General features: G+C 47.3%; 4 protein-coding genes across 4 annotated transcripts; 1 reads left to right on the top strand and 3 right to left on the bottom strand.

The window, feature by feature from the left end:
* Positions 1 to 1426: 1426 nt before the first annotated feature.
* Positions 1427 to 2385, bottom strand: N7481_001355 (uncharacterized protein; the record flags this gene model as incomplete). Its single annotated transcript, XM_057260574.1, has 3 exons — positions 1427 to 1547; positions 1724 to 2184; positions 2329 to 2385. 3 exons carry the CDS (start codon positions 2383 to 2385, stop codon positions 1427 to 1429), a joined length of 639 nt encoding a protein of 212 aa, XP_057128406.1.
* Positions 2386 to 4059: 1674 nt separating this feature from the next.
* Positions 4060 to 4764, top strand: N7481_001354 (uncharacterized protein; the record flags this gene model as incomplete). Its single annotated transcript, XM_057260573.1, has 1 exon — positions 4060 to 4764. One exon carries the CDS (start codon positions 4060 to 4062, stop codon positions 4762 to 4764), a length of 705 nt encoding a protein of 234 aa, XP_057128405.1.
* Positions 4765 to 10741: 5977 nt separating this feature from the next.
* Positions 10742 to 11278, bottom strand: N7481_001353 (uncharacterized protein; the record flags this gene model as incomplete). The annotated part of the gene is made up of 1 exon (XM_057260572.1): positions 10742 to 11278. The coding sequence occupies one exon, from the start codon at positions 11276 to 11278 to the stop codon at positions 10742 to 10744; it is 537 nt and encodes a 178-aa protein (XP_057128404.1).
* A 785-nt stretch (positions 11279 to 12063) lies between these two features.
* N7481_001352 (uncharacterized protein) lies at positions 12064 to 12665 on the bottom strand (the record flags this gene model as incomplete). The annotated part of the gene is made up of 2 exons (XM_057260571.1): positions 12064 to 12381; positions 12522 to 12665. The coding sequence occupies 2 exons, from the start codon at positions 12663 to 12665 to the stop codon at positions 12064 to 12066; spliced, it is 462 nt and encodes a 153-aa protein (XP_057128403.1).
* Between the last annotated feature and the right edge of the window lie 793 nt (positions 12666 to 13458).

Below are 13458 nucleotides of genomic sequence, written 5' to 3'. Positions count from 1 at the left end.
AGAACTGTTTATTGACGAGTGAAATTAAATGACATGACAATTTTGGCCGTCGCCTGTGGAAAGAATGTGAGGATTAACGTCAATGGATGTTGCGACGTGTTGTTGATATTTGCTGCGATATTGCCGGGTGTGTTGAAACGGTGAAAACGACAGTAAAACGTTCGTCATCTGCGGTAATAGACCCTAAGAAAGACCCATGATACCTCCGAAACTATGAAAGGTACGTGTTCTTTATATTGTTGAAATGTTAAACCGTCCGCAGTTCAGCGACCAACTCTGTTGGTGGGCTCACAATTCGCAATGTCCGTTATAACGACGCTAGTGGAAGGGCTGGCTACAGTGCTTCATATACCCCAGTTCCTCGCCAGCAGAACAATCTTTCTCAATCACTCCTTTGTTGTCATTCCGGGTCAAAGGATATGGAAAGCCTTTTGTCTCCGCCAGCTATCTTTTTGTATGTAATCCCGCATCTTGCCATGCAATTGTGATTGAACTGACTTCTTTTATCACGACCAGCTCGTCTACGCTCAACGTCGACTCTTCAAAAGCAAGCGAGTGTAATTACTCCGTCATTGGAATCATGCTGACATGAAATATGCTCAAGATTAGCCCTCCTCTACTATTCCTCTTGAAACCATTTGACGGACCTTGAATGACCTCGAAAATGATCAAAGCTGCGATCGCTGTGAGTTGTAAACTGCCTTCATAGACTGCCTACTAACGATTAATGTCAGCTCAAGGGAAATCCTTGTGCAGCCATTTGGCCTTCCCGGATACAGCACATAGTAACAGCTGATAACGTAAGTTTATCATTGCGGCAATCTTGATCATATTTACCCGCTGCTGACGACTCACTCTATAGAAAGACATGCCTTCAATTAAGGGTCGCTCAATATCTTGTAGGTCACCTTGGTACGTTGCCTCTGCTTAATACCATGGACAGGCTACATTTTGGATCTCAGCGCGGATACCATTTGCTAAAATTTTACCTTGTCGTGCTCTCCTTTCGACAGAAGAGATTACTGGCGCGTCTTCCCAGTCATCGGACAGAGGCCAGGAAAGCACTCGCCACGACCGAGCCGCACTTCCCTATCGTCTTACCCCAAAATGGAGTTGGTATCCATTTGATTCCCCAGTATATCGGTCTGTGAAGTATCGGTATTGGCTCAAGTACTTCGGCTGCGCTGAGCTCGGATGTGAGAAGGCCTACTTCAAATGAAGTTGTCGCCGATGTGCTACTGAGTGGATTTGACAAATAGCCAGAAAAAGCTCACTTTTTAAAAAAAAAAACATGACTCCATGTGTTTTATGAGTATACAGGTGTTGTTCTTCGAATTGGTCAAATGACAGAAACGTGCTGCTAGGGTGGCGAGGGATACAATCAGCATATACCTGCCGAGCAGGGCTTGGCGTCATATTTAAAAAATCAGCAAAATTGAACCCTTGGCAATGAGTTGTAACATTTGGGCTCAATTTCGGTGGGGTGAGGTGTTTGTTCGGAGTAGAAGGTGGGAAGGCCTGCTGTGACGAGCTCGCTGCGACACGACCTGAAAATGAGTTAGTGAAACGCCTCAGGTCGGCCCCATCTTCATGCTGCGCAATTCGACAATTGTTAAACAGTCGAGCGTGCTTAGTGGGCGGGATTTGTGCAGGAAAAGAGTCCCCAGTGAATCTCATATTGTGAAAACTATACAAGGGTAGATCTGGTTCATTCTCTTCATACGACGAGCCGTGGTAAACGGGGGATGACAGGTTTGGGACCGATGCCTCCGATATGGAGGAAACATGGTTCTGCCAGGTTGCGAGATGTTGATTGGCCACTATGGAAGGCTCCAGACGCTGGTATGAGCTTTTCGGCAAGGAACCGGTGGCTTTTACTGGTGATTCTGTGTCTGAATCAGATCGCAATTGGGTACGACTGACGGAAAGTATTGGCTGCATGACCTCGCGGTTGTATGACACTGCACGCTTGCTATGAGCTGACCGAGGGAGTGTCTTCGAGGAAATGGCTTCTCGATGACAAGGAGATTTAAAGGGAGTCTGACAACCGCTCCGTGAGAAGTCGAACGAGGAATCGGAACGCTTGTCGCTATCGAGGGGTGGATTCGAAATTAGATCATGAAGCTGTCCATACTGGTATTTGATTTTGGCAAGGCGGAAACGACTTTGCAGATTCAGAGACACCTGTATTTGTGAATTCTTGATCAGTCCAACATCCATCGCAGATATATTTGCAGTCTTGGCGGCCCCTCCTCTGATGCTGGCATGGACCCAGACAATCTGTCGGGGAATGATGTGCACTTTTCACTCATCGCAAGGAATCCTTACCTGGGCAATATCGATTTCGTGAGCGCCCTTGTCCGCCAAACTCGGCTGTGAACACATTGTCGAAATGGTTCATGGCAAGAAAACAGAAGCCGCGGAGCGGATGGTCAGACCGATAATACAGTCTCTTCTGCTTCTCACCGCCTTGGATGTCAGCCAGGCAATCTCGATGGATGAGTTTGATCGACATACTACGCAAAATCGCCTGCGTTCACTGCTTTAACTTGTCGTCCAGGCGACAGCGCGACGTAAAATAACTCAGAGCTGAATCAATATTTGTTCACGCGATAGAAAGCTTGATTCTTCCGAACATATTTCATTTATCATTTTGTGTCGGCGTGATCGAATGAAAGACACCTAGGGAGCTCAAACGCTGATCTTGCGGGATATGTACCCGGAGGTACGGCGGATATCATTATTTGGAAAATCGTGGATATGGTTAAGCGAAATTCACGCAACGTCGCCTCTCCTGTGGGCTTAAAGGGTTCGTTGCATTGGCTTGCTAATAACGGCCCGGGTTCGATTCCTGCGGGATACACTCAGATGACACTTCATCAGAAAAACGGGTCAAATTGCTTGATTTCCCGTGTCATTTCGCATTTCCACGGTTGATTGTAACCACTTGGCTACTTCGTGATTATAGTGAAATCGTGTTTCATAGTCGCTTGAGTATGCGGGATCAAGGCAACATCCGCCGGTACTCAGACGTCTGCCACAGGCGACTAATTCAACTGACGCGTCGCAGCGTCTCGCGCCGAACACACGTGTCATTTTCACATCAATAAAAACATGACGGCTTCTTTCGAAATCAAAAGACTACGTCTTATCCACGATTCATCACAAACCGACCTGGCTACTTTGAGAAATAGTTGAGCAATCTTAACACCGCGACAATTGACTGCTGCGCTTCGCCGTGCTGCTTTCTGTTGATGGGTTCGTGGATGTGATCGAGGAGGACGCATTCGATCCGCTTGGGGCCGCAATTGGGAGGAACTAGCCATCTTCTTATCTGCGATTTGGCAACATGCTTAATTTCTCACCCGGAACTTGCATTGATGAGAACGTGTTGCCAGCTCCGTTCGTGAAGCGGGGATGGCCGCACCTTGGCATCGCTGTCTGCATTGAGATATGGCAAAAGAAATTCTCCGAGGTACTAGAGAAGCTGGTAGTCAGACACAATTTCAGATGGGGTGGCCAGGGTGGCCAGAGTGGCCGGCAACTACGTTAGTTCGATCCAGGTGAAGACCATGTGGGCGCAACCGGACTTCGGAAGAGCTCAATATAATTTTGCATTTCCAGAGGATCCAATCATCATCAGGCCCCATAATCGTTGGGCTTTTAACTATGCTTACAGTTGATGATTTCCATTTATCGGTAAGCGCACCCACTCACTCATTCAATGGATTGGTTGCAAGGTAAGAGTTGTCATCATTGGCGCCAACACAGCCATGAGCCGAGAAAGCCCACCAATAACAGGAGGCACAAGGCCTTACCCCGCCTTTTCTCCCCTGATCGCTTTTGCTACTCCTGAAGGTCATTGTCATGGCCTCGAGATATATTTCACCTACAGAATACTCCTGCAATGGCAGAACGCACATTATTTACTCCCAATCCATTCCAAAAACTCAGTTAAAGTGCTTCTCAGCCCAAAATATCCCGACATATCTTTTCCGTGTTGTCGCTCCGGAGACTGCAGGGAGCACGAGCCTGTCTACTGTTACTTCAAGAGCCATGATGGACCCCGAATGCGGCCATCGCCCAGACGATATCTTTCGCCTCGACCTAGCTGATGCCGCTGCTCTAGTTCACGCACATTTCGAATGGAAATGCGACGAAAAATGCAACTTTATGAGCTGGACTAGCTCCTTGCTCTTTGCATTGCATTATGGGTTTTATAGGCATAAGAAGGATCATGATAAGCCAGACCTTAGCAGAATAGTGCTCTATATTCTTGACACCAGTGGGCTCCCAGAAGGAACATTTATCAAAGACCTGGACATCCTCGATGCCTTCAAAGGGGAGTCAGCTGGCCTAAAAAGTTTTCTGCACATGCGGCGCGGACAAGGTAGGAAGAGATATTATTTCGGCGAATATATCACACAGGGCCAATTACAGATTGACGGAAGATGTGCAAGTGTTTCCCTGCAGCAATTGTTAAATTCAGGATTATTCGAACTTAACCCCGTTCTGGGTAACAAAGACGGATGGGATTTCCTTGCGAGCAGAGTTTTAGATCTTCGAAAGGGCTCGACGACGTTGGTACCCACAACGCCTTCTGAAGTCCGAAAGGCAATCACGATAGCTCAAAGCTGTTTCGGAGACCGTTGGGTAGTTCCTCTTTCAGCAATGCTACTTGCAATAAAGCCGGGAAGTCAAGACAACGCTAAAATTGCAGCGGCGTATTCGGCGATGTTCGCAGGTGAGTATTTGACTGTGTAACTTCGAAGATTGACTTATACTTATTGATATATATTAGCGGAGGAAATTGAAGTTCAAAATATTCTAATCGATCCGGATGGTTTACCGGAGACTAAACGTTTCGGAGATATCCTCAATGTCATCAACCGCGAGTTCAATAATAGCGACATCAACGTTTTGCTGAATCCTTTCTCGAGGATGGGATTTCTATAATACATGTCATGCATTGTTGGAAACATTTCTGAAGCTCCCTAAATAGTGAGATAATTACGGGAAACTTAATTCTTCGTCAATTAGCAGGGCTGGGGCGCGTTGCTAAGGGAAGACTGGGTCTCAATGCAAAAATGTAATTAGGGATTTACAAAAAGAGATCATAACCCACAACGATATCTCGGAGCTCCTTCCTGGGAAGATTGGGATGAACAATATATCCAATGTGAAAGAGGCTCCTAGCGCAGTCGACTACAGGGAAATCCCACAGGCGAAGCGGTCGTCACGCGGTCTTTTCATTAAGCCATAAAAAATGGCTTCAAGAGTTTCAGATATCCATCCAACAGATAAGGCTCGGTAAGTTTCTCAACATGACGCTTGTAAGATATATGTATACCGAATGATATACCGGTAATAATGTATATCATCCTGTACATGCTTGTACCGAGGGCACCAATTGAACCAGTTGATTGAATAATTATCCCGGAGATCGCTGTTGATAGCGTCTCAATGGTTGAAGGCTAGTATCAGCGTTTTAAACCGCGGTCATCCCGATTTGACCTGGTTTACCATAAACAGCAGATGTAGCAGTAGGGAATCGCTAATCCAGCCAATTCTTAACCGTTATTCTTAGCCGGTACCCAGCTAGACCAGCGTTTTGAGCTCCACGGGTGTCTTTTATTTGACCATGAATATGTAATATGATATTCGATAGAGTTCTAGGAGAACGGGCTTTTTATCGCTGAGATCCTAATGGTTCTTCCCAATTCTACCGCTAAAATGTATATACAGTGCGAGTGTTAGTACAATCCCCTGAGGGTGTCCTGATACGATAAGGATACGAGTGAAGAATGTGAGATTTGCCTGATATTGGTATGATGATATTCAGACTAATCGCTGGTCCTCCTAAGAGGATCCAGCTCCTCCCTTTAAGGGGATGCCTCTGTGTGTATGCAAAGCAGGTAAGCGAGGTGATGTATCAACAAGCGGCTCCGGTGGTGGATAGGCACCTCCTCCGCATCTCCTATACCTCATTGTATGGTTGGCGTAACAAAATTAGCAAGATCACAGAGAATCGGCCATTCAGACGAGTCAAATGACCGATTGACTGAATTTCGCCCACCCAACAGAAATCACACATGCAAGGATTCTTGGCCTTAGAGAAGGATAGAAAAGTCAAACGGAACAAAATCCTGTTAGATTAGATGATAGAGCCCATATGGGTGAGGGTGTTTCGTATAGCGGACGAACGGGATGTATAGTCGGCTTGGTCTATTTGGACAGAACCTCGACTAGTTGCTTTCGATACGGCATAATGATGAACCGTCACAGCTACTCAAATAATACCAAGGGCAGGAATCAGGACCAAGATTCACATTGAACGCTCCACTGTAGTCTGATTGCATCTAGAGTGCATTGCTTCAAGTACCAGCCCCATTGTGGCTTGAAGGCAGTGCCTGGAAATACGTGGGAGGCTCCCCGGAACCTGGCTCTCCTAGGAACTATGAATGCAATCCTAGGGGCATGAGCAGTGCTACTCTTACAATCCGCTTTGCGAGCGAAACTTCCATTCTTCGCAACGCATTCTTGTAGTAGGAGCTGCCTTGATAGATCCGACACGATGATTGTGTTAGCGGCACGACGAACGATATAAACTTGTCTGGCCGCTCTTTTCACGAGGCCATGATAACTCTACGCGCGAATTTATTGCCTTATCCTTGCTCGCCATCCCAATATTCATTATGGTTCGTAACGGATGTACTTTACGTTGGCAACTACATACTAAACTAGAAGCAGCCCCATTTGCGAGGTCTACCGAATCCAATCTTATACAGAGTTGCAGCATATCTCGAGAGCAGCGAGATATTTGCTCTTGCGAGATCATGTCGAAATCTCAGAGCCAGGCTACAGCCGGCCATACTTGCAATCAACGTCGAATGTCAAAACAGCAATTTGCTCGGCCTCGCTGCCATGCACAACGATATTGACCTCGCCGAAAGACTTCTGCAACGCAAGGCAGACGTCAACGCGTTCTTTCGAGGGAAGACCCCGGTGATAAGGGCTCTCAAGTACTCATCCTATGACGTATTGCAGCTCCTGCTGGAAAGCCCTACGCTGAATATCAACCTCCAAAATCAGGCGCAAGAAAGCGCGCTATGGTATGCTGTCACATACGGAACTTGTTCTGTGGTACAGAGTTTGCTGGAGGTCCCAAGTGTACAAGTTGACCTCCCGCACAGGCGAGGACGAACGGCCCTCCATCTCGCGGTCTGGTGGGGAAAAACGGGCCTGGCGCATCTGCTCCTCTCCAGCGGCAGCGATCCTTTCACTACAGATGACTTTGGCAAGTCACCCCGCGCATGGGCATGGCGCATCGGCCGGCCGTCCATGAAGTGGATCTTTGTAGGCCCACAGGAAGCTAGACACTCGCTCTCTTTCCACAGGCCATCCGCCGGTTATCAGACCACTGATAACAGCGAGCTGCCGCTCCACCAAGCAGTAGCGCATGGATCCGCAGACGCTGTCAAGCTACTTCTGACGCAGAAGGAGCTGGCCCTGGATGCTCAGGATCACAACGGAGATACTCCACTCCACCTCGTTGTTCGATGTCGGCGTCTGGCAGTGGTGGAATTGCTGTTGAGCCATCCGTGCGCCGACGTAAATTGTCGAGACAAAGACGGCAACACTCCGCTTTGGTTGTCGACGTTCTTATCGCGCGATGACATAACTGAGAGGCTGTTAAAGGCGAGTGGCATTGATATCAACTTTGTGGGTGGTCGTGGTCAGACCCAATCGCCTTCCACTTCGCTGCACCACGCGGTCGCAAGGAGTGACACAGTCGTTCTGCGGTGGCTTCTCAAAACGCCTGGCATCGACCCTAATCTCTGCGTGGCAGGGGTGTCTCCTCTTTCCGCGGCGGCCGCGAAAGGCAGCACTCATGCGATGACGATGCTCTTGAACAAGGGAGTCATAGAGATCAATGCGACCGAGTTGGCAGATCCGCCCCTCTGTCGAGCGGTGGAAAACGGCCGCTTGGAAGGGGTAAAGCTCTTGGTCCGGCAGGGCGAGGCTCTGGCAATTAACCAGAGCACTGCTACCGTCCAAGACACCGCCCTGTGTCTCGCCGCCCGGGCGGGCGACTCGGAGATGGTGCGAGTTTTACTGCGCCATCCCAAAATTGATCCCAACCACCAGAATCGTTGGTTCGAGGATCCTTTGTTGCTTGCAGTTAAAGGCGGACACTTGGTGGTCGTTGAAATGCTGCTGCAGGACCCGAGAATGAGGCTTACCAGTTTATGGGCATCGCTTTATTTTGCCGAGGAGGGTCCAATTCGGCAGGCAATCCAGAAGCGGGTCAATGATCTCCGCAGCCGTCGAAGTACAAGTACAGTCTCATCATTAAAATGGAGAATCGGTGGATTCCTCAAAAATCAGCAAAAGACTTGTACGGCAGGGCGATACAAACTGCATTGAAAGGCCGGCGGAGGTGTGGAATGGGATGGTGGAAGGCCAGGAACTTGATGGATTGAGAATAATGCCAACCGTCATAGGACGCGGCGTTGATAGCTCGACAGTAATCAAGTATAGATACTGCCACAGAATGTTTCTCTCTGCATCAATTCATGAGCGACCCTGTTGCTGATCCTCATCTATGCGATATGGTAAACGGGCTTAGATTGAAATATGCGTCGTTATAGAGCTCCATTCCGGGTAAGAAGCTGATAATTGCGGGTGTGGAGAACATGTTGGGCTTCGCGTGCCTTCTGTCATGATAGCATATAAGAAACCTCTGAAGATTCTCTTCTCCCAGCCCATGCAGCTCACTTCGTACATAAAGAAAATGGACGCACCAGATCGCTCTTCATCGACCGAGCGACCAATTAAAAGACAGCGGCAGCGCCCCAAACACTCTGGGGATGACACTACCGCCAACCTGCATGGCATATTCCGAGAACCTTCGTGGTGTGAAAGTATCGAGTTCAAGGTCAGAATCTTCCCAGTAGCAAAATGGGAGCCTAGTTGACATGTAATAGAACACCACTGGCGCTGCCAGTCTTTTGCCAACTGAGGCCAAGCAGATTTTCCGGATGGGCTCTTCCATCTCGAGACCAGCTCTCGACCTACTCGATCTATTCCTATGTCTCTGGCAATGTTATGTAGCCAAATCTGCTGAGAAAATCCGACTTGAGAGCGAACGACGCCAATTTTCGCTGTCTAATTACGAACTAAAAGCAGGAAATGGTCTTCTACAGCAGCGTTGTAATGAGCAGGCCCTGGTACTCTGGGACCGTGGGCGCGCAGCCCACGCTGTTCAGAATGGAATTGTGTCGATATTACGGACGTGTGACCGGAATTCTGGCCAGAAATATTGTTTCTGAGTGTTCAACAAACATTGGTGAATATGTATGAAAGCGAGGACGCTGGATGATCTTTTCTTACGATGAACGGGGATGACCGCTGAGATGCCGATGCAGCCGAGAGTTAACTCCCGTTGAGCTTGTGACTACCCATACCTTGCTCAAATAGAAGTATCGATGGACCTTTGATTAGTACGATGTCTGGCTTTGATAAGAAGGTTAAATTGGCCTATTGCTCGCTCCCTTTCTAACCCGCAAGTTCGTCGATCGAATACCAATGATCCAGTTCTGTTCTCTCCAACTCCTTGAACTCTCGACGTCCGAGGAAATGAACCATCTGGCCCAAATTGGTTGGTAAAGTCCATTCCACATCTCTCAAAACGCATACTTACACCAAGCAGACTTTGTTTCCGATGATGATGTCCACGCAGCCTGGCAGGAGTCCTCTAACGTACCCGCTGTACCCCCCTGCCTTGCTACCGACCACCGCGGATTGAAGCAAACTTCATTCAACTTATCAGGGGTCTCCAGCTCTGAAATTTACGGGCTATCTTTGATCGACTGTGTTTTTTATCCGAATCATGAAACCCAACAAAGCTTTCCGTGGACAGGTCCGGATCCTCTGTCTCCGTCTACCAAGGCGGAGGATATTTTTATATACTTTTCTGCCTTCTTGCTATCAGAGGAAGTCTACTGGGTGGAATTTTTGTCTTTCAAGATTTGACTCTTTCAGTGATGAGTTGATGGGTGAGCATCTCTTTTTCCTACCACGATTCGAGACAGCGATGGGGAATCTGTCTCGGGTGCGCAAGCAGATTCTCGAAATTATCTCCCGAGTATGCTCTGCAGCACAGATTGCCCGTTTCCGACTGTCCATGTGGCCACGCTTGGAGTCCCTTCCCAACACTCAGCAGTTCATGATGTCGCCGCACTCCACTCTGCCTACATTGCCTTGCCTCGATCCGGGGGTTTTCGTCCACAATCTGCGCGGAAATTTCAGATAGAAGTGGCAATTGAACTATTAATACAGAATCGGACTGCAACAAATCTGTTCCGAGAAGTAGTAGGCTGCAAATACCAGTGCCGAGATGCTCGCCTTGCCGAATGAAATTTTTGAGCTCTAATGCCAAAGATGAAATCAAATAGTTTCGAGAGAACATCTGCCAGAAGCAAGTTATTTGATGCACTCTATTCTTCCCCTATTATTCAAGACCCTTGTCACTAGGACTCCACATTTGGTGCTTCAATGAAACAAAATCACATTGTTTCTGCCTTATTTTGCTAATTTCGGCTCTCCGTATATCAGATACTCCTTAATTTTCCATTCCTCATTTCATTAGAAGAGGAGAGAAGTAAACTGATATCCATGGACCTGTATCTTCATTCCACTTGTCTGTATACTGCCTGCGCAAGCCCCTCGATATTTCCTGCTAACGAATACAGAAAAGAAACCCGAAGCTCATGAGGCTGGTCAAAATCACAAGGCCACCAAACACAATCTGTCCAATAGCTCCATGGTATATAATGCTGCAACGAGGAACGACGCTTCGGTCGTCCAATGCTGCAAAGACGTCAAGAAACCCATGCATCTGGTCCATAATATATCCACCCAAAGACAACACAGCTACTCCGAAGAAGAACTGGATGAAAAAGAAGTTATCAACAGAGCTTCTCCATTCTCGTATCCACCTTGGGTGGGCGAAAAGTGTAGCGCCAAACACGGAAAACAGAGCCGAGGAAATTGCGACAATGATCATTGCGCTGCGAAATTCACTCATGAGCTTTTTGAATGTGTCGTACAGGATTGGGTTGCTGGATTCAATGAGGCCAGCTGTTGCTTGGTCTCGTAAAACATCTGCAAAGCGAGCAGTGGCGGAATTGAATGCAGCGACGAGTAGCCAAATCGTGGCGAGGAGAAAGACTCCTAGGCGTAAAAGAATACTGGATGCATCGGTATACTGAGACATGGTGTAGCCAAATGGGGAAGTGGGGATGAAAAACTGCCAAAAGCTTAAGCTGCAAGATTTCAGGGGCTTGGGTAAAGCTCAAAATGAGTAGGTAAAAGGAGTTGGAACAATAGGACAATTATCCGGGAACAAGCATATAAATAGTTTTTTTAGATTATAAAGGCATCGGCAAATGCATCATCATTGCAAGCTTACAAGCCACGATAGATTGGTTGCCTACGATTCCTTTCTTGCACCAGCCTGTCAATAAATACCCGTTATAGCACCAGATATCCTAGGAGCAGATAAGGAATACCATTTATCCCTAGCTATTGAGACAATCGGTTGGAAGGATCATATTAGCATTCCCCAGAACTGTAATTGCTCCCAGGAATTGGACGTAGCTTTATAGGAATCATTTTTGAAATGGCAATGCTTAGAACGAATAGGTATTTTTGGTACCCACAGCTCGCATATTCAGCTTCATGCAAAGATTTGATTTCCTCTCTTACTGTATGATGAGTGCCCTGAACAGTTGGTGTATGCTCAAAACTTTTACATTGCAGTAAATCACTTACTTTCGAGGGGACGGCCTTTGGCAGCGTTGTACAGAAAGAGATGAAATGCTTTAGCTACATACCCGAGTAGCGAGTGTCTAGTAGTTTGAGATATGTTCCAGTAGACCTATTTGGAGGTAGCGATTCTTCGCTGGCTCGGAACCAGAACTATGTTCCACCTGTACCTAATGAACATCACCAGTCTCGTTTGAGTGGCGATTCCAAAAGTATGCCCGAAAGCCCGAAAAATTACTCAAGACCCGCCAGACCAGTCAGCTCCCCGCGAGAGTACTGGCTCCAGTCGTTAAGAATGCTGATCAATCGCTGTCGAGACAATTCCAAATCTCGGTCCAAGAGAAGCAATCGAGACTGCTGCTCGTCACGGTGGAGTTGAAGTCCATCTCTTTCGTCGTTCAGATGCATGTTAGCCTCTCGCAATGTTTGGTTGTCACTTTCGAGGCTCTCGCCATCGAGGTGCTTGGACACGCATGACCTGCAAAGACGTCGGTAGAGACCCAAAATTCGCGCTCCTTGGAAGGCTAAATTTGGATCTTCCCCGCTCAAGATCTGTCAAGTCCCTCATAACGCGCTGATAAGGTTCGTTCACCGACATGACTCGCTCGTATGTTTCCTACTGCGAGTAGAAGAAAAATCATCAGCCAAAGTATTCAAAACATCTGAGAAGGCATCGCGGCCTCGCTACCTACCACTAGGGGGTTCTTCTCGGGGTTTCGGCCAACGCCGATGGGACTGTCGCACTCAAGCGTTTGATCCAACTTGAATTCAGACAGCTGGCCTTCTTTCATGCCTTGGCCGACTCGGACGTCATTTGTGATATTCATACCGGCCATGATGAAAAGTTACTTTTTATTTGGCGGATGAGGGGGCTGTCAATCTCTCCTTTGTAGACTTATCAAAAACATGTGTAGAAGTAAATTACTTCAAATTTTGTATTCGTGAACCAGGATCATATTCAAGGCAGTTGGTTCTTGCGTCGTTGATAATTCAGTCATGACAGGTTAAACATGATGCATCCATGGTCAGGCCCAGGATTCCAACGGTAGACCAAAGATCGGTCACAGCTCTAATTCACCAAACTCTCAACTATTAAATTGATTGACCGATATTTTCGCAATCAAAACTGTGACTCATCGAATACTACCAACGCCTGTTTGTTGTATTGAGAAAACCTCATCCTTGATGACCAGATTGTACTGGCTTTGAACGACCAACTCCCTCCATCCATTCTATGCGCGTTGAAATATGCATGTTTTAATGTGGCAAGCCTCTTGGTCTGCTCGATCTATATTTGAGGGCTGAATGCCCTGAGAATTTGAAGGTTCCGATTGAAAATTCCTATTGACTGAAATCTTTTCAACAGGAAATCCTCAACATGTATTTCCCATTTTCTCTTTTTTTCCAGCTACTCATTCTGGAAAGCACTGTTGGAAATAACATCCCGAACCACCGATATGCGCAACTTCGTCTTTGGGATAGTTGCCATTGCTATGGCAAAAGTTTAGGCGAAGAAGGTATCTATGGCAGCCAGCTCGGTTTGTGTGTGCAATCGCGCGACAATAATACGATTCATTCTGTCAATGTAGAATTTATCGACATAGGGTGTTCAGGTACGTCACTACAGGC

The sequence above is a fragment of the Penicillium waksmanii genome (genome assembly GCF_028829765.1).
Source record: "Penicillium waksmanii strain IBT 27052 chromosome Unknown utg000001l:1.0-4852451.0:1.0-4856178.0, whole genome shotgun sequence".
In the NCBI taxonomy this organism is placed as follows: domain Eukaryota; kingdom Fungi; phylum Ascomycota; class Eurotiomycetes; order Eurotiales; family Aspergillaceae; genus Penicillium; species Penicillium waksmanii.
This window is presented reverse-complemented; position numbering and strand designations above follow the sequence as displayed.